The 24,693-nt window shown below is 46.7% G+C and overlaps 1 protein-coding gene across 2 annotated transcripts; it reads right to left on the bottom strand.

Annotated features, from left to right (window-relative positions):
- LOC147084207 (uncharacterized) lies at positions 1-24,616 on the bottom strand. Of its 2 annotated transcripts, XM_085979464.1 has the most exons (3): positions 24,470-24,608; positions 16,306-16,801; positions 1-3,947 (listed from the first exon to the last, which is right to left on the bottom strand). In XM_085979464.1, exon 3 carries the CDS (start codon positions 3,837-3,839, stop codon positions 2,874-2,876), a length of 966 nt encoding a protein of 321 aa, XP_085835590.1. In that variant the 5' UTR covers positions 3,840-3,947; positions 16,306-16,801; positions 24,470-24,608; the 3' UTR covers positions 1-2,873. The 2 variants fall into 2 exon arrangements, with proteins under 2 accessions (XP_085835590.1, XP_085835591.1); XM_085979465.1 differs by lacking the exon at positions 16,306-16,801 and having other exon boundaries at positions 24,470-24,616.
- Positions 24,617-24,693: the final 77 nt, after the last annotated feature.

Raw genomic sequence — 24,693 nt, 5'->3', positions numbered from 1 at the left:
TCCGGATGCAAGAAAGTGAAATTTTATTAAAACTAAAAGAAACTACACCACACGATCAAAGTAATCACGGTAAAATTGCTTAACAGGGGAAGGCAGACGGCAAAAACGAGGGATAAATGGCTACAATGTTAACCTTACAATCTTAGCAACATTTCCCTTAAATTACCACCCCTTTACTTCTCACTAGATTGTCTTGCTACTGGGTCAAAACCTTGCTCACCTGCAGTCCAAAGAGTAAGAGACAAAAAAGGGGCAGAGGACTTCCTGGGCTTAATCTTTATACCCTGAGAGTCCCTGCTGTTTTCGCGCCGAAAAGGTCCGTGCGCAATTTCGCGCCATAAAGTCCGAATACACAAGAGAAGGGCTTTTAACTTCCTCCATTCATACATGGAGACATCACGTAGTCGTCAATTTCAGTGAATGGATGTGTGTAAACAAACCATTGTGCTTGCTGTCCGATGATTGGCTGATTCAAACGGGCTACTCCCCAGTGTAAACAAGCAGCTTGTAGGTTACCGGATCCGCCCAATACCACAGGGTGACTGACAGCTCGGGCTCCATTCAAACTTACTACAGGGCAGTGCTGAGCTTTTCATATGCTAACAGCCTGTCTGTCCTTTTCTGCTGCCTTTTAAAATTCTGTTTCCATGAGGTCTGTTCAGCCATTTTTATGCCCTGAGCAATTTAAACAGTCCAAAACTCAAGAGTTCATCTTTTAATAAAATGTACAATCTTAAAGTGTGCGATTTTCACAAAGTTCTTTGATTCCAGTGTCCAAGTGCTGCCGAGCTTACGAGCTTTTTAACGCAGCCTTTTGCGGTTCTGGGTCTGTTTTAAAACATTGTCCAACCCAGAGACAATTTAAATCACACAAGTCTTCATCCACGATGTGGATTAATATTTCCCGATCTTCGGGGGCTGAGGGGATTTTGCGACCCCTACAGTGGTGGGTGAACGACTAGAGACCATTGTCAAGGACAAAATTAATTCTCACTTGGAGAAGCATGGATTAATAAGGGGCAGCCAGTATGGATTTGTTCAAGGTAAATCCTGTCTGATTAACCTGATTGAGTTCTCGGATGAAGTAACAGAGGGTTGATGAAGGTAGTGCAGCAGATGTTGTATATATGGACTTTCAAAAGGCATTTGATAAAATACCACATAAGAGACTTACTCTGAAAATAGAAGCAGAGGGAATTAAAGGGCTGATGGTAATTTGGGTATATAATTGGCTAAGGGAGAGGAGGCAGTGAGCAGTGCTGAGGGATGTTTTTCTGACTGGAGGGAAGTATGCAGTGGGCTCCCCCAGGGGTCGGGATTAGGACCATTGCTTTTCTTGTTATATATAACTGACCTGGACTTGGGTATAGGTGAACAATTTCAAAGTTTACGGATGATACTATTTACTGTGTTGCCAAGTTTTGTGAGTGTAGTAGTAGCAGACTTCAGAAGGACAGAGACAGACTGTGAAATGAGCAGACACAAGGCAGATGAAATTAAATGAGGATAAGTGTGAAGTGATGCACTTTGGGAGAAACAACAGGGAGAGGCCGTATAATCTAAATGGGACTATTTTGAGGGGGTGCAAGAGCAGAGGGACCTGGGGGTCCATATTCACAAGTCTTTGAAAGTGCCACGGCAAGTTGGTGAGGCGGTTCAGAAAGCATATGGGATACTTGGCTTTGTAAACAGTGCCATTGAATACAAAAACAAGGAAGTTACACTAAACCTTTACAAATCACTAGTTAGGAACATAGGACAGGAGGAGGCCATTCAGCCCCTCGAGCCTGTTCCACCATTCAATGAGATCATGGCTGATCTGTGACCGAACTCCATACACCCGCCTTTGGCCCATATCCCTTAATACCTTTGGTTAACAAAACCTATCAATCTCAGATTTAAAATTAACAATTGATCGAGCATCAGTTGCTGTTTGCGGAAGAGAGTTCCAAACCTCTACCACCCTTTGTGTGTAGAAGTGTTTCCTAATTTCACTCCTGAAAGGTCTGGCTCTATTTTTAGACGATGCCCCCAGTCCTAGAATCCCCAACCAGCGGAAATAGTTTCTCTTTATCTACCCTATCTGTTCCCCTTAATATCCTGAAAACTTCGATCAGATCACCCCTTAACTTTCTAAATTCCAGGGAATACAACCCTAATTTGTGTAATCCTCCTCGTAACTTAACCCTTGAAGTCCAGGTATCATTCTGGTAAACCTACGCTGCACTCCCTCCAAGGCCAATATATCCTTCCTACGGTGTGGTGCCCAGAACTGCTCACAGTGCTCCAGGTGTGGTCTAACCAGGGTTTTGTACAGCTGCAGGGTTTTGGCCTCAGCTGGAGTCTTGTGTACAGTTCTGGGCACCACACTTTAGGAAGGATGTCAAGGCCTTGGAGAGGGTGCAGAGGAGGTTGACCAGGATGGTACCAGGGATGAGGGACTTCAGTTATGTGGAGAGACTGGAGAAGCTGGGGTTGTTCCCCTTAGAGCAGAGAAGGTTAAGAGGAGACCTAATAGAGGTGTTCAAAATGATGAGGGGTTTTGATCGAGCAAGTAGGGAGAAACTGTTCACTCTGGCAAGTGGGTTGGTAACCAAAGGTCACAGATTTAAAATAGTTACTAAAAGAACTAGAGGGGAAATGAGGAGAATTGTTTTCATACAGAGGGTTGTTCAGATCTGGAACGCACCATCTGAAAGGATGCTGGAATCAGGTTCCACAGGAATTTTCAAACAGTAATTGGATGAGTCCTTGAAGAGGACTAGTTTGGAGAGTTCTGGGGATAAAGCTGGGGTTTGGGACTAAATTGGACAGCTCTTTCAAAGACACGATGGGTACAGACACGATGGGCCGAATCACCTCCTTCTGTGCTGTTAGATTCTATGATCAGTGTGAAGTCGCTGGTGTGTCAGCAGGTTGGATGACTGAGTAAATCCCTTCCCACACACGGAGCAGGTGAACGGTCTCTCCCCAGTGTGAACTCGCTGATGTGTCAGCAGGTGGGATGACTGAGTGAATCCCTTCCCACACACGGAGCAGGTGAACGGCCTCTCCCCAGTGTGTAGGTGTTGGTGTCTCTTGAGCTCCCCGGAGCTTTTAAAACTCTTCCCACACTCAGAACATTGAAAGAGTCTCTCCCCAGTGTGAACTCGCTGGTGTCCCTTCAGCTCCCCGGAGCTTTTAAAGCTCTTCCCACAGTCAGAACATTTAAAGGGCCTCTCGTCAGTGTGAACTCGCTGATGTATCAGCAGGTTGGATGACTGAGAGAATCCCTTCCCACACACGGAGCAGGTGAACGGTCTCTCCCCAGTGTGAACTCGCTGATGTAGCAGCAGGTTGGATGACTGAGTGAATCCCTTCCCACACACAGAGCAGGTGAACGGCCTCTCCCCAGTGTGTAGGAGCCAGTGTCCCTTCAGATACTGAGCGCTTTTAAAGCTCTTCCCACAGTCAGAACATTGAAATGGTCTCTCATCAGTGTGGACAAGTTGGTGTTGCTTTCGTTCCCCAGGATTTTTAAAGCTCTTCCCACAGTCAGGACACTGAAATGGTCTCTCCCCAGTGTGAACTCCCTGGTGTGTTTGCAGGTGGGATGAACAAACAAATCCCTTTCCACACACGGAGCAGGTGAACAGACTGTCCCTGGTGTGACTGTGCCGTTGAACTTCCAATGCTGACGGGGAACTGAAGCCCTTCCCGCCGTCCCCACCTTTACCCGGTTTCTCCCAGGTGTGATGGTGCACGTGTCTCACCAGGTCAAGCGATCGGCTGAATCCGCGTCCACACACTGAACACGTGTGCGGTTTGTCTGCGTTGCGATCCCTGCTCTCTCCTTCCATGTGCAAAGGCCGATGATATTCAGTCCTGATGAATCCAGCGACTCTGTCAGAGCTTGACGTGATGTTTGGTCTGAGCTTCCCGCCTGTAACTGCTCCACTTCTATAACCCTGTAAATTGAGATCAGAAAAGGATCAGAGGCAAACTGTTGTTTAATTTTCCCCTTTCCGAACCTAGGGGCAGTGAAGCTGATTTTCAGGCCCCAGCTGTTGCACAGGTTGTTGAAAGGATCAGCAGTAATGGCGGCTGTAATACCCACAAGGCCCCGGCTCTGCAGAAAGTGCTCTGTTGACTCTGAGTCCCGTGCATGTGCTCATGGCCCCGCACTCTCCCTCCTGCTCTACAGTCGCCCGTCCCGATCGGTCCGCAACACGCATGCTCAGCACACAAAACCCCGCGGTTGGAACATCGGGCGTGCATGCGGAGCCGCAACATCTGGTACGCGTGAGCGGCTCAGGTGGGGGCGAGTCGGTGTTTCGCCTCAGCCGCCAGGGAGGTGCGCATGCGCAGGACGACCCAACATTCTTCCCGTCAGCAATCACTCCCTCGTTTCTTTAATAAAAACAGAAAATGCTGGAAATACTCAGCAGGTCAGGCAGCATCTGTAGAGAGAGAAACAGAGTTAACGTTTCAGGTCGATGACCATTCGTCAGAACTGCTTGCTCTTTAGTGTCAGCCAGTAGCTCAGTGGGCAGCACTCTCACCTCTGAGTCAGAAAGTTGTGGGTTCATAGTCTCACTCCAGAGACTGGAGCACAAAAATCCAGGCTGACATTCCAGTGCAGTGCTGAGGGAGTGCGGCACTGTCGGAGGAGCCGTCTTTCGGATGAGATGTTAAATTGAGGCCCTGTTTGCTCTCTCAGGTGGATGTAAAAGGTTCCATGGCATTATTTCAGGAAAGAAAGACTTGCATTTATATAGTGCCACCAGATATCCTAAAGTGCTTTGCAGCCAATGAAGTACTACAATGAAGTAGTCACCGTTGTAATGTGGGAAAGAGCAGGGGAATTATCCCCAGTGTCCGAGCCAATGTTTATCCCTCAATCAACATAAAAAAAAGATAGATTATCTGGTCATTATTACATTGCTGTCTGTGGGATCTTGTTGTGCGCTAATTGACTGCCACATTTCCTGCATTACAATAGTGACTACACTGCAAAAGTACTTCATTGGCTGTAAAGTACTTTGGGACGTCCGGTGGTGGTGAAAGGCGCTATATAAATGCAAGTCTTTCTTCCTTCACTGGTCTCACCAGCGACCTCTTCTGGCGGTTGCTGGATTGACAGCCGAGAGTCCGCGCATGCGCACATGGAGCGGTTGTTTGGGTCGAGTCCGCACAGCGACCCCTCCCGGTCACCAAGGGTAACAACCGCGCATGCCCAGAGGAGACCAACCCCCCCTCCCCCACTCGGAGCTGCGCCTGCGCACTCGGATCCTGCCGGACGGAGTCGGCGCGGGGCCATTCCGGGGAAAGGCCTTGGTGTCGGTTCCAGAGTCGCGATCAGTGACGCGAAGTGAGTTTCCTCCGCTCCGATTGGGTGGAGAATCGCGCGGGGTGGATCGGGAGAGAATAAAGAGAGAAATAGAAAAAACCTCAGAATCTGCGAGGACCCGGACCGAGCGGCGGCAGTTGGACGGTCACGTGATCTCCTCGGGGACACGTCACCCTGGGCCCGCGGCGCTTCCGACCAATAGGGAGCGAGCAGGGCGGGGCTGGAGGAGCGAGCCGGCGGCGGGTCCTCCAACCAATCGGGGAGCCCGAGGAGCGGGACTAGCGCCGGCTGATTGTCTGATCCGCAGGGCAGCGAGTTTCTCCAGTCCCTTGTTTAAGGCCCGGGGCCCGGGGAGGCGGTGGGCCTTTATTCCCCGCATTGGACACAAGGCTCTTTATCTCAGGCATAGGGTGACGTCGCACTGAAACTTTCCGCTCTCCTTTACAAAGATGGCTCTTTGTCTCAGGCACAGGGTGACGTCGCACTGAAACTTTCCGCTCTCCTTTACAAAGATGGCTCTTTGTCTCAGGCATAGGGTGACGTCGCACTGAAACTTTCCGCTCTCCTTTACAAAGATGGCTCTTTGTCTCAGGCATAGGGTGACGTCGCACTGAAACTTTCCGCTCTCCTTTACAAAGATGGCTCTTTGTCTCAGGCATAGGGTGACGTCGCACTGAAACTTTCCGTCCTCCTTTACAAAGATGGCTCTTTGTCTCAGGCATAGGGTGACGTCGCACTGGAACTTTCCACCCTCCTTTACAAAGATGGCTCTTTGTCTCAGGCATAGGGTGATGTCGCACTGAAACTTTCCGTCCTCCTTTACAAAGATGGCTGCCGTTAACCTGGGCCTGTATGGGGAAGAAATCCCCGCAACTGCAAACACGGGATCTTCAGGTTATTATTCGGGGCTTGCCTCCTGCATGAGTTGTTTATGAAGCCTCTTACTCTAGATTATTTCCGTTCTCATCTCGTTCGCCTTCTACCACATCAAACCCCAAGCTTGCTCCGTTTACATAGAAACATAGAAGATAGGAGCAGGAGTAGGCCATTCGGCCCCTCGAGCCTGCTCCGCCGTTCAATGAGATCATGGCTGATCATCCAAACTCAGTACCCGGTCCCTGCCTTCTCCCCATATCCCTTGATACCTTTAGCCTTAAGAAATATATCCAACTCCTTCTTGAATATATTTAATGAATTGGCCTCTACTGCCGTCTGTGGTAGAGAATTCCACAGGTTCACCACTCTCTGGGTGAAGAAATTCTTCCTCATCTCTGTCCTAAATGGCTTACCCCTTATCCTTAGACTGTGACCCCTGGTTCTGGACTCTCCGACCATCAGGAACATTCTACCTGCATCTAATTTGTCCAGACCTGTCAGAATTTTATAAGTTTCGATGAGATCCCCGCTCATTCTTCTAAACCCCAGTGAGTATAAGCCCAATCGACCCAATCTCTCCTCATACGTCATTCCTGCCATCCCAGGGATCAGCCTTGTGAATCTTCGCTGAACTCCTTCCATGGCAAGAACATCCTTCCTCAGATAAGGCGACCAAAACTGCACACAGTACTCAAGGTGTGGTCTCACCAAGGCCCTGTACAACTGCAGCAGGACATCCTTGCTCCTGTACTCAAACCCTTTTGCTATGAAGGCCAACATACCATTTGCCTTCTTCACCGCCTGCTACACCTGCATGCTTACCTTCAGCGACTGGTGCACAAGGACACCCAGGTCTCGTTGCACTTCCCCTTCTCCCAATCTATTGCCATTCAGATAACAGTCTGCCTTTCTGTTTTTGACACCAAAGTGGATAACCTCGCATTTATCCACGTTATATTGCATCTGCCACGCTTCTGCCCAATCACCCAACCTCTGGGATCTCAGAAAACACCATGAATATACAACTGGTGGATTTGACTGCTGTTTTACAATCATAATTCTCCATTTGTGTGTGTGCCCGTGCATTATAACTATCAATCAGCAGCCTTTCCTTTCCCCACTGTGGAAATGTAAAAGCGATTGTTAATTCAGTACCAGTTTGAGTCTTTGTAAAATTCAGTACTTTGCTGTTTCACTAACGCTGCCACTAGTGGAATAAACACACAACAGCAACAGAGGGGCAAGGAGAATGTATGAGAAATGATTAGTGGTAACATAATAGGGAACACCAACACCTTTTATAAACATATAAAGCGTGAAAGAATAGTCCAAGGAAAGGTGGGGCCGATTACTGACCAAAAAGGCAATCTTGTGGAAGCAGAGGACATGGCTGAGGTACTAAATTAACACTTTGGCTCCGTATTCACTAAAGGAGAGGATGCTGCCAATCGTACAGTAAAGGAGGAGGTGGTAGAGAAATTGGACAGGATATAAATCGATTAGGACGATGTACTAAATTGGTTGGCAGGGCTCAAAGTAGAAATGTCACCCGCTCTGCCACAATCTTCCAATCCTTAGATATGGGAAAGGTGCCAGAGGACGGGAGGGCTGCAAACGTTACTTCCCTGTTCAAAAAAGGAGAGCGCGATGAACCAAATAACTACAGGCGACTCAGCTTAACATCGGTGTTATTTCCGAAACACAATTAACCGTCACTTGGAAGAACATGGGTTTATTAGCGACAGACAAAATGGATTTTATTTAAAGGCAAATCTAACCTGGCTGACTTGAATGAGCCAATGGATGAAATAGGAGAGGGTTGATGAAGGTGGTGAAGTTGATGTTCTGTTTCTGGACTTTCAGAAGGCCTTTGATAAAGTACCTCATAATAGACTGGTGAACAAAATTGGAGCCAATGATATTAAAGGAGCAGTGGCAGCGTGGATACTAAATTGGTGAAGGGACAGAAAACAGACAGTAGTTGTGAACCGATATTGTTCACACTGGAGGGAAGTTTACAGTGTCCCCAGGGGGCGGGATTAGGACCACTGCTCTTTGATTTATTTCAGTGACATGGACTTAGGTATACAGGGCATAGTTTAAAAGTTTGTCGATGACACGAATCTCGGAAAAGTCGTAAACCGTGAGGAGGACAGCAGAAGACTTCAGGAGGAAATAGAGACACTGGTGAAATGGGCAGACACATGGCCGGTGAAGTTTAATGCAGAGAAGTGTGAAATGCTGCATTTTGGAAGGAAGAATGAGGCGATGCAATTTAAACCAACTGGTACAATTTAAAGGGGTTGCAGGAACAGTAAAACTTGGGGGTATAGATACAGAAATCTTTGACTGTGGTAGGACAGGACGATAAGGCTTTTAGAAACGTATATGGGAGCATTGGCTTTATAAATAGAGGCACAGGAACATCGGAACAGGAGTAGGCCACTCATTCACTCCAGCTTGTTCCTCCATTCAAATCGATCATGGCTGAGCTGTATCTTAACTCCATCTCCCCGCCTTGGTTCCATATCCCTAAATACCATTGCCTAACACAAATCTATCAATCACAGTTTGTCATTTTCAATTGACCGAACCTCAACAGCTTCTTGAGGGCCAGTGTTCTAGATTTCCACTACACTGTCTGAAGAAATGCTTTGTAACATCACCCCTGAACGGCCTCGCTCTGCGGTTAAGGTTACGTGGACCCCTCGTTCTCTCTGCCCATCCACAGTTCCTAACTTCTAACATCACCCCTGAACGGCCTCGCTCTGCGGTTAAGGTTACGTGGACCCCTCGTTCTCTCTGCCCATCCACAGTTCCTAACTTCTAACATCACCCCTGAACGGCCTCGCTCTGCGGTTAAGGTTACGTGGACCCCTCGTTCTCTCTGCCCATCCACAGTTCCTAACTTCTAACATCACCCCTGAACGGCCTCGCTCTGCGGTTAAGGTTACGTGGACCCCTCGTTCTCTCTGCTCATCCACAGTTCCTAACTTCTAACATCACCCCTGAACGGCCTCGCTCTGCGGTTAAGGTTACGTGGACCCCTCGTTCTCTCTGCTCATCCACAGTTCCTAACTTCTAACATCACCCCTGAACGGCCGAGCTCTGCGGTTAAGGTTACGTGGACCCCTCGTTCTCTCTGCCCATCCACAGTTCCTAACTTCTAACATCACCCCTGAACGGCCTCGCTCTGCGGTTAAGGTTACGTGGACCCCTCGTTCTCTCTGCCCATCCACAGTTCCTAACTTCTAACATCACCCCTGAACGGCCTCGCTCTGTGGTTAAGGTTACGTGGACCCCTAGTTCTCTCTGCCCATCCACAGTTCCTAACTTCTAACATCACCCCTGAACGGCCTCGCTCTGCGGTTAAGGTTACGTGGACCCCTCGTTCTCTCTGCCCATCCACAGTTCCTAACTTCTAACATCACCCCTGAACGGCCTCGCTCTGCGGTTAAGGTTACGTGGACCCCTCGTTCTCTCTGCCCATCCACAGTTCCTAACTTCTAACATCACCCCTGAACGGCCTCGCTCTGTGGTTGTTACGTGGACCCCTCGTTCTCTCTGCCCATCCACAGTTCCTAACTTCTAACATCACCCCTGAACGGCCTCGCTCTGCGGTTAAGGTTACGTGGACCCCTCGTTCTCTCTGCCCATCCACAGTTCCTAACTTCTAACATCACCCCTGAACGGCCTCGCTCTGCGGTTAAGGTTACGTGGACCCCGAGTTCTCTCTGCCCATCCACAGTTCCTAACTTCTAACATCACCCCTGAACGGCCTCGCTCTGTGGTTAAGGTTACGTGGACCCCTCGTTCTCTCTGCCCATCCACAGTTCCTAACTTCTAACATCACCCCTGAACGGCCGAGCTCTGCGGTTAAGGTTACGTGGACCCCTCGTTCTCTCTGCCCATCCACAGTTCCTAACTTCTAACCATTTAGAACATTCTCTGATCGATCCTTTTTAGGTCCAACGTGAATGAGCTCATTTCTTTCTGAAGTGAGGGGAGTGCGACAAACTCGCTCAATCCACTCCAGGAGGGTGGGTTCTCCGGCGTTCTGAATGTTATTTAATATTGGTGTCGCGAGTCTAACGCCCTCGAACGTCTATGTGGACACGGTGTCAAGATGTAATGAGAGTGGGAGGAGGCTCCCGTGGAGTATAAACACAGCATAGACCACTAGAGCCGAATGGACTGTTTCTCTGCTGCAGTTTCGATGTAAATCTAATCTGCCCCGAACTGTCACAAACTCCAATCTCTGTGACTGTGACCATGGTGTGTAACCCTTCCTTGTCCATCATTCACCTTCCCACAGCATTCGATATAGTCTCATCTGGCATTCTTTTCCATGTCATGGCCTCCACTGTCCATCCCATAAAACTGATCCTCGTGTGCTTCCTGTCCTAGCTCCCTGATCGCAGATCGCAAATCTCCAGCAATGGGTTAACTTTTGTCTTTCTATCCACACCTATATTGTTGGCCAATATTGAACCGATGAGGCTGCTTCTGGTGCATAGTAACCGATTACTGTAGCGCCGGAGGCAGATTGGATTGTTTCAATATCTGCTTCTTGGGATTTGCTGGTGGATTGAAATCGCGGTGCCGAGATCGTCTCATCAGGCACCTCCATTGACTGGGCGAGGCTGCATCATAGACCCATAATATGATACAGCACAGGTCATTCAGCCCATCAGGCACCTCCATTGACTGGGCGAGGCTGCATCATAGACCCATAATATGATACAGCACAGGAGGTCATTCAGCCCATCACACCGGTGCTGACTCTTTGGCAGAGCTATCCCATTATTACCACTGTCCCTCTCTTTCCCCATAGCCCTGTAAATGTTTTCCCTTCAAGTATTTATCCAATTCCCTTTTCAATGTTAACAGAATCTGCTTCCTCCACCCTTTCGGGCAATGCATTCCAGATCTCACTAACTCGCTGTGTAACACAATGTTACCTCACCACCCTTTCGGACAATGCATTCCAGATCTCACTAACTCGCTGTGTAACACAATGTTACCTCACCACCCTTTCGGGCAATGCATTCCAGATCTCACTAACTCGCTGTGTAACACAATGTTACCTCACCACCCTTTCGGACAATGCATTCCAGATCACACTAACTCACTGTGTAACACAATGTTACCTCACCACCCTTTCGGACAATGCATTCCAGATCACACTAACTCACTGTGTAACACAATGTTACCTCACCACCCTTTCGGGCAATGCATTCCAGATCTCACTAACTCGCTGTGTAACACAATGTTACCTCACCACCCTTTCGGGCAATGCATTCCAGATCTCACTAACTCACTGTGTAACACAATGTTACCTCACCACCCTTTCGGACAATGCATTCCAGATCTCACTAACTCACTGTGTAACACAATGTTACCTCACCACCCTTTCGGACAATGCATTCCAGATCACACTAACTCGCTGTGTAACACAATGTTACCTCACCACCCTTTCGGACAATGCATTCCAGATCTCACTAACTCGCTGTGTAACACAATGTTACCTCACCACCCTTTCGGACAATGCATTCCAGATCACACTAACTCGCTGTGTAACACAATGTTACCTCACCACCCTTTCGGACAATGCATTCTAGATCACACTAACTCGCTGTGTAACACAATGTTACCTCACCACCCTTTCGGACAATGCATTCCAGATCACACTAACTCGCTGTGTAACACAATGTTACCTCACCACCCTTTCGGGCAATGCATTCCAGATCTCACTAACTCCCTGTGTAACACAATGTTACCTCACCACCCTTTCGGACAATGCATTCCAGATCACACTAACTCGCTGTGTAACACAATGTTACCTCACCACCCTTTCGGACAATGCATTCCAGATCTCACTAACTCGCTGTGTAACACAATGTTACCTCACCACCCTTTCGGGCAATGCATTCCAGATCACACTAACTCGCTGTGTAACACAATGTTACCTCACCACCCTTTCGGACAATGCATTCCAGATCACACTAACTCACTGTGTAACACAATGTTACCTCACCACCCTTTCGGACAATGCATTCCAGATCTCACTAACTCGCTGTGTAACACAATGTTACCTCACCACCCTTTCGGACAATGCATTCCAGATCTCACTAACTCACTGTGTAACACAATGTTACCTCACCACCCTTTCGGACAATGCATTCCAGATCACACTAACTCGCTGTGTAACACAATGTTACCTCACCACCCTTTCGGACAATGCATTCCAGATCACACTAACTCGCTGTGTAACACAATGTTACCTCACCACCCTTTCGGACAATGCATTCCAGATCACACTAACTCGCTGTGAAACACAATGTTACCTCACCACCCTTTCGGACAATGCATTCCAGATCACACTAACTCGCTGTGTAACACAATGTTACCTCACCGCCCTTTCGGACAATGCATTCCAGATCACACTAACTCGCTGTGTAACACAATGTTACCTCACCACCCTTTCGGGCAATGCATTCCAGATCTCACTAACTCGCTGTGTAACACAATGTTACCTCACCACCCTTTCGGACAATGCATTCCAGATCACACTAACTCGCTGTGTAACACAATGTTACCTCACCACCCTTTCGGACAATGCATTCCAGATCTCACTAACTCGCTGTGTAACACAATGTTTCCTCACCACCCTTTCGGACAATGCATTCCAGATCTCACTAACTCGCTGTGTAACACAATGTTACCTCACCACCCTTTCGGACAATGCATTCCAGATCTCACTAACTCGCTGTGTAACACAATGTTACCTCACCACCCTTTCGGACAATGCATTCCAGATCACACTAACTCGCTGTGTAACACAATGTTACCTCACCACCCTTTCGGACAATGCATTCCAGATCACACTAACTCGCTGTGTAACACAATGTTACCTCACCGCCCTTTCGGACAATGCATTCCAGATCACACTAACTCGCTGTGTAACACAATGTTACCTCACCACCCTTTCGGGCAATGCATTCCAGATCTCACTAACTCGCTGTGTAACACAATGTTACCTCACCACCCTTTCGGACAATGCATTCCAGATCACACTAACTCGCTGTGTAACACAATGTTACCTCACCACCCTTTCGGACAATGCATTCCAGATCACACTAACTCGCTGTGCAACACAATGTTACCTCACCACCCTTTCAGACAATGCATTCCAGATCACACTAACTCGCTGTGTAACACAATGTTACCTCACCACCCTTTCGGGCAATGCATTCCAGATCTCACTAACTCGCTGTGTAACACAATGTTACCTCACCACCCTTTCGGGCAATGCATTCCAGATCTCACTAACTCGCTGTGTAACACAATGTTTCCTCACCTCGCCTGTGGCTCTTTCTCCACTCACTTTAAATCTGCATCGTCTGGTTACTGACCCCTTCTGCCAATGGAAACAGTTCCTCCTTATTTACTCATCAAAACCAATCATGAGTTTCAACAGCTCTATAAAATCTTCGTTTAACTAACTCTGCTCTCGAGAACAAACCAGCCTCTCCCCAGAACTGAAGTCCCTGATCCTTAGTACAATTCTCTCAAATCTCTTCTGCACCGTCTCCAAGGCCTTGATATCCTCCCTAAAGTGTGGTGCCCAGAATTGAAAACCAGACTCCAGCTGAGGCCTAACCAGTCTGTTCTAACAGTTGAACATCACTTCCTTGCTGTTATTCGCTATTCCTCTTGTAATAAAGCCGAGGACCTCGCTCATGGTGTCAGCACTTGACTAATGAGCACTGTAGGAGGGGAGGACATTCACCACTGCTCCACTAATATTAACAGTGGTGTCACTTTAAGCAGATTGGTGACGCAATATCTTTAGGGGTCTTACAGTATCTGGAAACGTCTTAAATACATAACTGGTTTGATCTGACTGCTGTTTTACAATTATAATTCTCCACGTGTCCCGCTGTGTGTCTAACAAACTCTCAGTCAGCGTCCTTCCCTTTCCCCACTGGGGAAATGTGAAAGCGATTCAGTCCCGGATCAGTAATTTCTCCAAACTTAAGTTGATGTTATTCGCCGGCATTAAGTTATAACCCAATTTGAGACCTTGTAAGATGGAGTTTTCTGCTGTTTGACACACGCAGACTCTGGTATAATAAACACACGACAACAGCAGCAGCACCGTAGGGAATCAAGCTGAATACAGAAAGTACAGAGGAGAAATCAAAAACAAACTAAGAGGGGCACGGAAAAACTGAGGAAAGATTAGTGGGAATAGAATAGGGAACATTAAAATCTTTCTTAAACATGTAAAGCCTAAAAGGAGAGTCAATGGAAAGGTGCGATGATTAAGGAGCAAAAGGGCAATCTTCTGGTGGATGCAGTGGGCATGGCTGAGGTACTGAATGAGTACTTTGCATCTGCCTTCACTAAAGAAGAGGATGCTGCTAATGTTACAGTGAAGGAGAGGGTGGTAGTGAAATTGGACAGGATATAAATAGACCAAGAGGATGTAGTGAAACAGTTGACAGCGCTCAAAGTGGAAGTGTCATGGTCTGGATGGGATGCATCCTGGGTTACTGAGAGAAGGAAGGCTCTGGCCACAATCTTTGAATCCTCCTTGGATAGGGGAGTGGTGCCACAGGACTGGGGGTTTGCAAATGTTACCCCCTCGTTTAAAAATGGAGCGTGTGGTAAACCAATGAACGACAGGCGAATCAGTCTAGCGCCGGTGTTCAGGAACCTTCTGGAGATAAATCATTGAGAACCTGCTAAGATATCATCTCTCCTTACAGCAGTAATTGACTCCTTGATTAATATTGCAACACCCCCTCCTCTTTTACACCCCCCTCTGTCTTGCCTGAAGATTCTATACCCTGGAATACTGAGCTGCCAGTCCTGCCCCTCCCTCAACCATGTCTCTGTGATAACAATATCATACTCCCATGTGTTCATCAACACCTTGAATTCATCTGCCTTACTCGCAAGACTCCTTGCATTAAAATAAATGCCATCCAGCCTTGCCATACTCCCTTGTGCCATTACATATTTGCTCTGCCTTCCAGGCTGACTTGTTTTTTCCTCTATATTTGGCTGTGCATCACCCTCTACTGTAGCTCCACTCCGTATCCCATCCCCCTGCCAAGTTAGTTTAAACTCCCAACAGTACTAACAAACCTCCCTGCAAGGATGTTGGTCCCGTTCCGGTTCAGGTGCAAACCGTCCGACTTGTACAGGTCCCACCTTCCCCAGAAAAAGAGCCAGTGATCAAAGAAACTAAAGCCCTCCCTCCTGCACCAACTCTTTAGCCACGCATTCATCTGCTCTATCCACCTATTCCTATACTCACTAGCACATGGCACTGGGAGTAATCCAGAGATTACAGTCTTTGAGGTCCTGCTTTTTAATCTGCTACCTAGCTCCCTAAATTCTTGTTGCAGGACCTCATCCCGCTTCTATCTATGACCTTGGTACCAATGTGAACCACGACCTCTGACTGTTCGCCCTCCCCCTTCAGAATGCCCTGCAGCCGTTCAGTGACATCCTTGACCCTGGCACCAGGGAGGCAACATACCATCCTGGAGTCACGTCTGCAGCCACAGAAACGTCTATCTGTTCCCCTTACGATAGAATCCTCTATCACTATTGCTCTCCCACTCTTTTTCCTCCCCTCCTGTGCAGCTGAGCCACTCGTAGTGCCACGGACTGGGCTCTTGCTGCATTCCCAAGAAAGCATCTCCCCCAGCAGTATCCAAAACGGAAAATCTGTTGGCGAGGGAGATAGACCCTGCACTACCTTCCAATTCTTTTACTCCGTCTGACCACTTCGTTAGACGAGCTATGAAGATCTCAGCTTCGCGGATGCTCCACAGTGACTCCAGCCGCAGCTCCAGCTCAGAAACGTGGATTTCGAGTAGCTGCAGCTGGAGACACTTCCTGCACACATGTTCGCCCTGGACACCGAAAGTGTCCCCGACTTCTCATAGCACAGGAGGAGCACTCCACACTGCCGAGCTGCCCTGCCATGTCCTACCCTTAATTTACTCCCTTTAAAGAATATTAAATACACTAGGGACCTTACTTCCCTTTAAACACTACTTACGCTAAACTAGAAACCTTACTTTTACTTTAACGACAGGACTGTAGAAATATTCATCAGGTCCTACTTCCCAATCAGCTCCTTCCCTGGTTGCGACGTCACTTTAGCGGTTTTGCAGTTGTAGTTTGACTGCTCCCGCTCTCAGACTCTTTCCTGCAGTCCTGTGACGTCTCTCCTCGATTTTGTTGTACTTTTGGAATTCGCCAGACTTGTATCTGCCTCCTCACTGCTGCCGACTCCTTGAAGGTCCGCGCTGTCCTCAGCCTCCCGCTCTATTTATGCCTCCTCGCTGCTGCTGCCGACTCCTCGCAGGTCCGCGCTGTCCTCGGCCTCACGCTGTATTTATGCCTCCTCGCTGCTGCTGCCGCCGACTCCTCGCAGGTCCGCGCTATCCTCGGCCTCCCGCTCTATTTATGCCTCCTCGCTGCTGCTGCCGACTCCTCGCAGGTCCACGCTGTCCTCGGCCTCCCGCTGTATTTATGCCTCCTCGCTGCTGCTGCCAACTCCTCGCAGGTTCTCTTTAGAGCAGAAAAATGTTAATTGGGAGATTTAATAGAGGTGCTCAAAATCATGAAGGTGTTTCCATAGAGTAAATAAGGAGCAACTGTACCCACTGACAGAAGGGTCGGTAAACAGAGGAGACGGATTTAATGTAATTGACAAAACGCCAGAGGGGAGGTAAGATAAGATTGTTTTTAGGCATCGTGTTATGATCTGGAATGCAATGTCTGAATGAGTGATGGGAGCAGAGGCAATAGTAACTTTTAAACCTGAATTAGTGAAACACACGAAGGGGAGAACATTAGCAGTGCTCTGGGCACAGAGCAGGGGAGTGGGACACATTGGTCTGCTCTTTCAAAGAGCCGGTACAGGCACGTTGTGCCCAATGGCCTCATTCTGGGCTGTCTGGTCCCAAGTTTCTATGGTATCAACCTCGAACTCTTTGTTCCTGAGCGAGTAATAAACGATAAATGTACCTGAATGCTATTTACAGAAGCAGATCTTTAGCGTGTGAAATTGCATTGGGAAGTTTAATTCTGTTAACCAGCAAACGATGACCAAAAGTTGATAAAAAGGGAGAAAAATCGACTGAGTATATCAGCAAGAAACATTTAAAAATTGTAGGAGCTTCTGAAAGTAAGTAAACATGAAGAGTAGCAAAAGTAAGCATTGGTCCCTTAGAGGCTGAGACAGGAGAAATTATAATGGGAAATAAGGAAATGGCAGATTTTAAACAAATATTTTGTATCTGTCTTCACAGTAGAAAACACAAATAACGCACCAAAAATGGCAGGGAACCAAGGGACTAATGAAAGGACTGACATCAATTACTTTCAGTTCCTGCGAGAAAAAAAGTACTTGAGAAACTAATGGGACTAAAAACCGACAAATCCCCAGGACCTGATGGCCTACATCCTAGGGTTCGACAAGAGGTGGCTGAAGAGAGAGTGGATGCATTGGTTGTGATCTTCCAAAATTCCCTAGATTCTGGATCAGTCCCAGCGGATTAGAAGGCAGAAAAAGTAACCCCGCTATTCTAGAAAGGGGGAAGAGAGAAAGCAGGGAACTACAGGCCAGTGAGCCTGGCGTCAGGAAAATGCTGGAATCCATTATTAAGGGAGGGGTAAGAGGGCACTTAGAAAATCATATGATCAGGCGGAGTCAACATGGTTTTATGAAAGAGAAATCATGCTATTAGTGTTTTTTGAGGATGCAACTAGCTGGATAGATAATGGGGAACTGGTGGATGTCAAATATTTGGATTGCCAAAAGGCATTTGATAAGGTGCCACATAAAAGGTTGCTGTGCAAGATAAGGACTCATGGGGTGAGGGGAATATATTAGTTACAAGGACAGGTTGGAGAAGCTGGATCTGTTTTCATTAGAGCAAAGGAGGTTGAGGGGTGATTTGATCGAGGTGTACAAGATTATGATGGGTTTGGATAGGCTAGACAGGGAAAGGCTGTTCCCACTAATGGATGGTACGAGGACTAGGGGACACAGATTTAAGGTTTTGGGCAAGAGGTACAGGGGGCGAATGTGAGTAAAAACCTTTTTACACAGCGAGTGGTGAGGACCTGGAACTCGCTGCCGACGGAAGTGGAGACACTCGATGTTTTCAAGGGGAGACTGGACAGGCACTTGAGGGAAATAAACTTGCAGGGCTACGGGGATAGAGCGGGGGAATGGGACTGACTGGATTGCTCTACAGAGAGCCGGCACGGACTGGATGGGCCGAATGGCCTCCTTCTGTGCCGTTATGACTATTAGCATTGATAGAGGATTGGTTAACTGACAGAAAACAGAGAGTAGGGATAAACAGGACATTTTCAGCTTGGCAGGCTAGTGGGGTGCCACAAGGATCAGTGCTGGGGCCTCTGCTATTTACAATCTATATTACTGACTTAGATGAAGGGACCGAGTGCAATGGATCCAAGTTTGCTGCTGATACAAAGCTAGGTGGGACAGTAAGCTATGGGGACACAGAGCCTGCAAAGGGATATGGGCAGTCTAAGTGTGCGGGCAGTAAGGTGACAGATGGAACATAATGTGGGGAAATGTGTGCGTATTCACTTTAGTAGGAAAAACAGAACCTTTTTTAAATGGTGAAAAATGATTAAATGTTGGTGTTCAGAGAGATTTAGGTGTTCTCGTACAGGAAACAAAGTTAGCATGCAGGTACCGCGAGCAATTGGGCAGGCGGATGGCATGTTGGCCTTTATTACAAGGGGTTGGAATACAACAGTGAGGAAGTCTTGCTACAATTGGACAGGGCTTTGGTGAAACAACACCGGAGTACCGGGCACAGTTTTGGTCTCATATCGATAAAGGATGGGATAAAGACAGGAGGGAGAAATTATCTTAGCTCCAAAAATAAAGTAAATAAATCAGTTTGGGTGGAGCCAAGAAACAGCAAGGGGCAGAAAACATTGGTTGGAGGTGATTATAGGCCCCCAAACTGTAGTTGTAATGTAGGGCGGCGTATAATTCAGGGAACTAGAGGTGCATGTAGCAAGGGTAATATAGTAATCATGGGGGATTTTAAGCTATGTATGGATTGGGGAAACCAAATCTGCAGTAATAGTGTGGGGACATCATCTGAGTCAATGGGACTCTCTGACCTTTCTCCCCAGTCCATCTCCAGGGCCAGTGTGTATCTGAGTCAATGGGACTCTCTCTGATCTTTCTCCCCGGTCCATCTCCAGGACCAGTGTGTATCTGAGTCAATGGGACTCTCTGACCTTTCTCCCCAGTCCATCTCCAGGGCCAGTGTGTATCTGAGTCAATGGGACTCTCTGACCTTTCTCACCAGTCCATCTCCAGGGCCAGTGTGTATCTGAGTCAATGGGACTCTCTCTGACCTTTCTCCCCAGTCTATCTCCAGGACCAGTGTGTATCTGAGTCAATGGGACTCTCTCTGACCTTTCTCCCCAGTCTATCTCCAGGACCAGTGTGTATCTGAGTCAATGGGACTCTCTCTGACCTTCCTCCCCAGTCTATCTCCAGGACCAGTGTGTATCTGAGTCAATGGGACTCTCTGACCTTTCTCCCCAGTCCATCTCCAGGACCAGTGTGTATCTGAGTCAATGGGACTCTCTCTGACCTTTCTCCCCAGTCCATCTCCAGGACCAGTGTGTATCTGAGTCAATGGGACTCTCTCTGACCTTTCTCCCCAGTCCATCTCCAGGACCAGTGTGTATCTGAGTCAATGGGACTCTCTCTGACCTTTCTCCCCGGTCCATCTCCAGGACCAGTGTGTATCTGAGTCAATGGGACTCTCTCTGACCTTCCTCCCCAGTCCATCTCCAGGACCAGTGTGTATCTGAGTCAATGGGACTCTCTCTGACCTTTCTCCCCAGTCCATCTCCAGGACCAGTGTGTATCTGAGTCAATGGGACTCTCTCTGACCTTTCTCCCCAGTCCATCTCCAGGACCAGAGTGTATCTGAGTCAATGGGACTCTCTCTGAACTTTCTCCCCAGTCCATCTCCAGGACCAGTGTGTATCTGTGGTGATTATTCTTTATGTTTAGTAAGAAGTATTGTAATTGGTTGTTTCTTTCCTGCCTTGAGATATATGCTGTAAACTCATTGGTAGTTGATGTCATGTGATTTGTGGTGGCCATCTTAAATTCAGTTCTCTACAGCCTTGGTTGGGACTGGGTGTTGAAAGATCTGCTACTGGATTTTTAAAGTTAATAAAGCCTAGATTTAGAAAGGCAAATCTACTCTTTATTTCAATTTATTAACTTTAAGTCAGAATGGAGCGATATCTTCAACCGGAACGATTCAATGCTGACCCTAATTCTGCAGGAGTGGATGATAAATGGAAACACTGGTATCGTACATTAAAAAACCTTTTGGGTGTGTTGGATCAAGAGTCTCTAAATAAGCTGAATATGCTGATCAACTACATTGCTGCAGATGTGTATAAGTATATTTTGGACTGTGAAACTTACGAATTGGCTATTTCTACATTGGAAAAGATTTTTGTTAAACCAAAGAATGAGGTATTTGCACGTCACCTTCTATCTGCCCGTAGGCAGCAGGTGGGAGAATCTTTGGATACTTATTTACAAGCACTTCGGCACCTTAGTGCTAACTGTAATTATAAGACCGTGACGGCTGAAGAATATAAGGAAGAATCGGTACGGGATGCTCTTATTAATGGATTACTGTCTAGATCAATTCATCAGCGGTTGTTAGAAAAGAAGACTTTGGATCGTAAGAGTGCTTTCGAGCAAGCCTCTACATTGGATGTGGCTCAGAGAAGTTTGGATTCTTATGCTCTTTTTAAACGGCCTGCGACTGTGGTTTCGGCAGTTCCGGATGAAAAGGAATTATGTGGACTTAATAGGAGTGGTTTACTAGATTCTGAAACAGTTTCTACTTCGGCGGCTGTTGCCTCTAGGATTCAGAAGTGTTATTTTTGTGGGAACGTCCGGCACCCTTGTCTGAAGTGTCCTGCTCGGGAGGCTGTGTGTAGTAAATGCGGCAAGAGAGGTCATTATGCACGTGTTTGTAAATCATCAGGTTCAATTACCTCCTCTGCGACTATTCAGCCTTTAGATAGGGCGTTTATTGCATCAATTTCTGCTGCATTTGCTCATGGCCTAAACAAAGCTATAGTTACGGCCCAAGTTAATGGGTTAGAAGTGAAGGCCCTTACAAAACTCTCGGTACTGCCCGTATCTATAAGTCTTCAGTTTGTGAAGGAGAAGCGTTTGAAAATTTCGCCTGTTACTTATCAGGTGTGTATGGCTCAGACGACTCTCACTTCACAAGTAGCTGGTTGTTGCCTTGTGAAATTGATTCTTCTAGGTAATACGTATACTGATATACGCCTATCTGTTCTGCCTAATCTCTGTGCGGATATTTTGATTGGTCATGATGTGCTTCAATTACACGAGTCTCTCAGTCTTTCTTTTGGAGGGACTAAGCCACCTTTATCTATTTGTGGATTAACCTCTTCCATTTCTCCATTATCACTTTTTTCCAATTTGATGCCGGATTGTAAGCCAATTGCTACCAAGTCAAGAAGGTATAGCAGTCAGGATAGAGAATTTATTCATTCTGAAGTTCAACGTCTTTTATTGGAAGGGATCATTGAACCTAGTTGTTCGCCTTGGCGGGCACAGGTAGTTGTCACCACTAACGAGAGACATAAGAAACGAATGGTGATAGACTACTCCCAAACTATTAATAGGTATACTCAATTAGATGCGTACCCTTTGCCTAAGATTGATGAGCTTATCAACAAAGTATCTCAGTATAAGGTTTTTAGCACTATTGATTTAAAGAGTGCTTATCATCAGATTCCTATTGTTAAGAGGGACCAACCATATACGGCCTTTGAGGCTGGCGGAAAGCTGTATCAGTTTTGCCAAATACCATTTGGTGTTACTAATGGTGTTGCTTGTTTTCAACGGGCAATGGATGCTTTTATAAGTGATAACTCTCTCTCCGACACCTTTTCATACTTAGATGACATCACGGTGTGTGGCAAATCAAGGGTGGAGCATGATTCTAATTTAGAAAGATTCCTTCAAGCTGCGGAAAAAGTTGGTTTAACTTTCAATAAAGAGAAGTGTATCTTTTCGACCACTGATGTAAATCTACTGGGGTATATTATCTCGGGAAACAAGATTAAACCAGACCCAGAACGTCTGCGACCATTGATTGATTTACCTTGTCCTACTAATTCTAAGGCTTTGCAACGAGTTGTTAGACTGTTTTCTTATTATTCTAATTGGATTGCAAACTTTTCACAGAAGATCCAGCCCCTTATTCGGGTTACGACATATCCTCTATCATGGGAGGCCAGGACGTGTTTTGATAATTTTAAAAAGGATATCCTTGGAGCAGTTGTGCATTCTATTGATGAGCAGGTTCCCTTTGTGATTGAGACAGACGCTTCTGATTTTGCAATTGGGGCTACTCTGAACCAAAATGGAAGACCTGTGGCCTTTTTCTCACGGACCTTGAACAATAGTGAAAAAAGACATTCTTCAATAGAGAAAGAAGCGTATGCAACAGTAGAAGCACTGCGTAAATGGAGACATTATTTATCGGGGCGACATTTTACGTTGGTAACTGACCAAAAATCTGTGTCCTTTATGTTTGATGTCAAACATTTTGGAAAGATCAAGAATGATAAAATAATGAGGTGGAGGATTGAGTTGGCATGCTACCATTTTGATATAGTTTATCGTCCGGGGAAGGATAATGTTGCTGCTGATGCGATGTCGAGGGCTTATTGTTCTGTGATTCACGGAGATACGCTTATTAATCTTCACAATGCCTTATGCCATCCTGGGGTTACGAGGATGATACACTTCGTACGCGGTAAGAATTTGCCCTTTTCAGTTGAAGACGTCAAGCGGATGGCTTCATCATGTTCTATCTGTGCTCGGTGTAAACCGAATTTCTTTAAGCCTCAACGAGCTCATCTTATAAAGGCTACTTCTCCTTTTGAACGTTTGAGCGTCAATTTTAAGGGGCCTCTTCCTTCAACGACTCAAAATCGATATATATTTACTGTTGTGGATGAGTTTTCAAGGTTCCCTTTTGCTTTTCCTTGCGCAGATGTATCAGCTGCTACAGTTATCAAATGTCTGACTCAACTTTTTGTCATCTTTGGGATGCCTGCGTATATCCATTCGGATCAGGGAAGTTCTTTTATGTCTTCCCAGTTGAAGGAATACCTTCAGAGTCGGGGAATTTCTACTAGCAGAACTACCCCGTATAATCCCCAGGGTAATGGACAGTGCGAACGATACAATGGGGTGATCTGGAAGGCAGTTATGTTGGCTTTGACATCCCGGAACCTTAAGAATACACAGTGAGAAATGGTACTGCCTGATGCCCTGCATTCCATTAGATCATTGCTTTCAACGGCTACTAATGTGACCCCCCCATGAAAGGCTCTTTAATTATCCGCGGAGATCTACTACGGGATATTCGGTACCTTCATGGCTTACTATGCAGGGACCTGTGCTGCTTCGACACAATGTTAGATTGCCAAAATATGATCCTTTAGTGGAGGAGGTGGAGCTGTTGGAGGCAAATTCCCAATATGTTCATATTCGATTCCAAGATGGGAAAGAAAGTACTGTTTCAATTAAAGACTTGGCTCCTTGTGGTGGCCAGCCCTCTTCTGAGGATATTAACAATAGTCATGATTCAGATAATGTGGATGTCGTTACAGATACTACAAATATTTCCAATCCTATTGCAGATAATTATACTTCTATTAGTCAGCCTTCGATGGATGTTCATGACCGTCCCAGTTTACCTCCTGATGGGATTTCCAATCCGGAAACCGTTGATAATCGGGATATGGATAGCCTTCCTGCAGAAGATACTTCAGTGTCTCCTGGTGTGGGAGGGCAAGGAATTTCACCAGGGTTAACAAGGTCGACACGAACAAGATATCCGGTCGACCGACTGAAAATGGACTTTTAAATTGGTAGTAATGTTTTAAAATTGTTGAAATATTATATTTGTATTGTTTTAGTTGTAAATAATTAACTCTTTATTTCAATATCTGAGTCAATGGGACTCTGACCTTTCTCCCCAGTCCATCTCCAGGACCAGTGTGTATCTGAGTCAATGGGACACTCTGACCTTTCTCCCCAGTCCATCTCCAGGACCAGTGTGTATCTGAGTCAATGGGACACTCTCTGACCTTTTTCCCCAATCGATCTCTGAATCGGAAGAGTTCTCTCCGGTTGGTGCTCACAATCCTGTGTTGGTTCACCTGCTGTCGTTCCTCAGTCTACAATCCCGGTTTACTCTCCGCTGTGAATCTCTCAATCACTCAGTCTTTCACCAGGAAATCTAATTATGGCAGGACAGAAAAGAACAATATCAACAGTGTGAAGTAATGTAATATAGACATTTCTTCTGCTT

The sequence above is a fragment of the Somniosus microcephalus genome, unplaced genomic scaffold (genome assembly GCF_052327205.1).
Source record: "Somniosus microcephalus isolate GS21.2 unplaced genomic scaffold, FLI_Smic_1.0 unresolved_chr9, whole genome shotgun sequence".
Classification (NCBI taxonomy): Eukaryota; Metazoa; Chordata; class Chondrichthyes; order Squaliformes; family Somniosidae; genus Somniosus; species Somniosus microcephalus.
The sequence above is the reverse complement of the archived record's forward strand: the minus strand, read 5'-3'. Positions and strand labels throughout refer to the sequence as shown.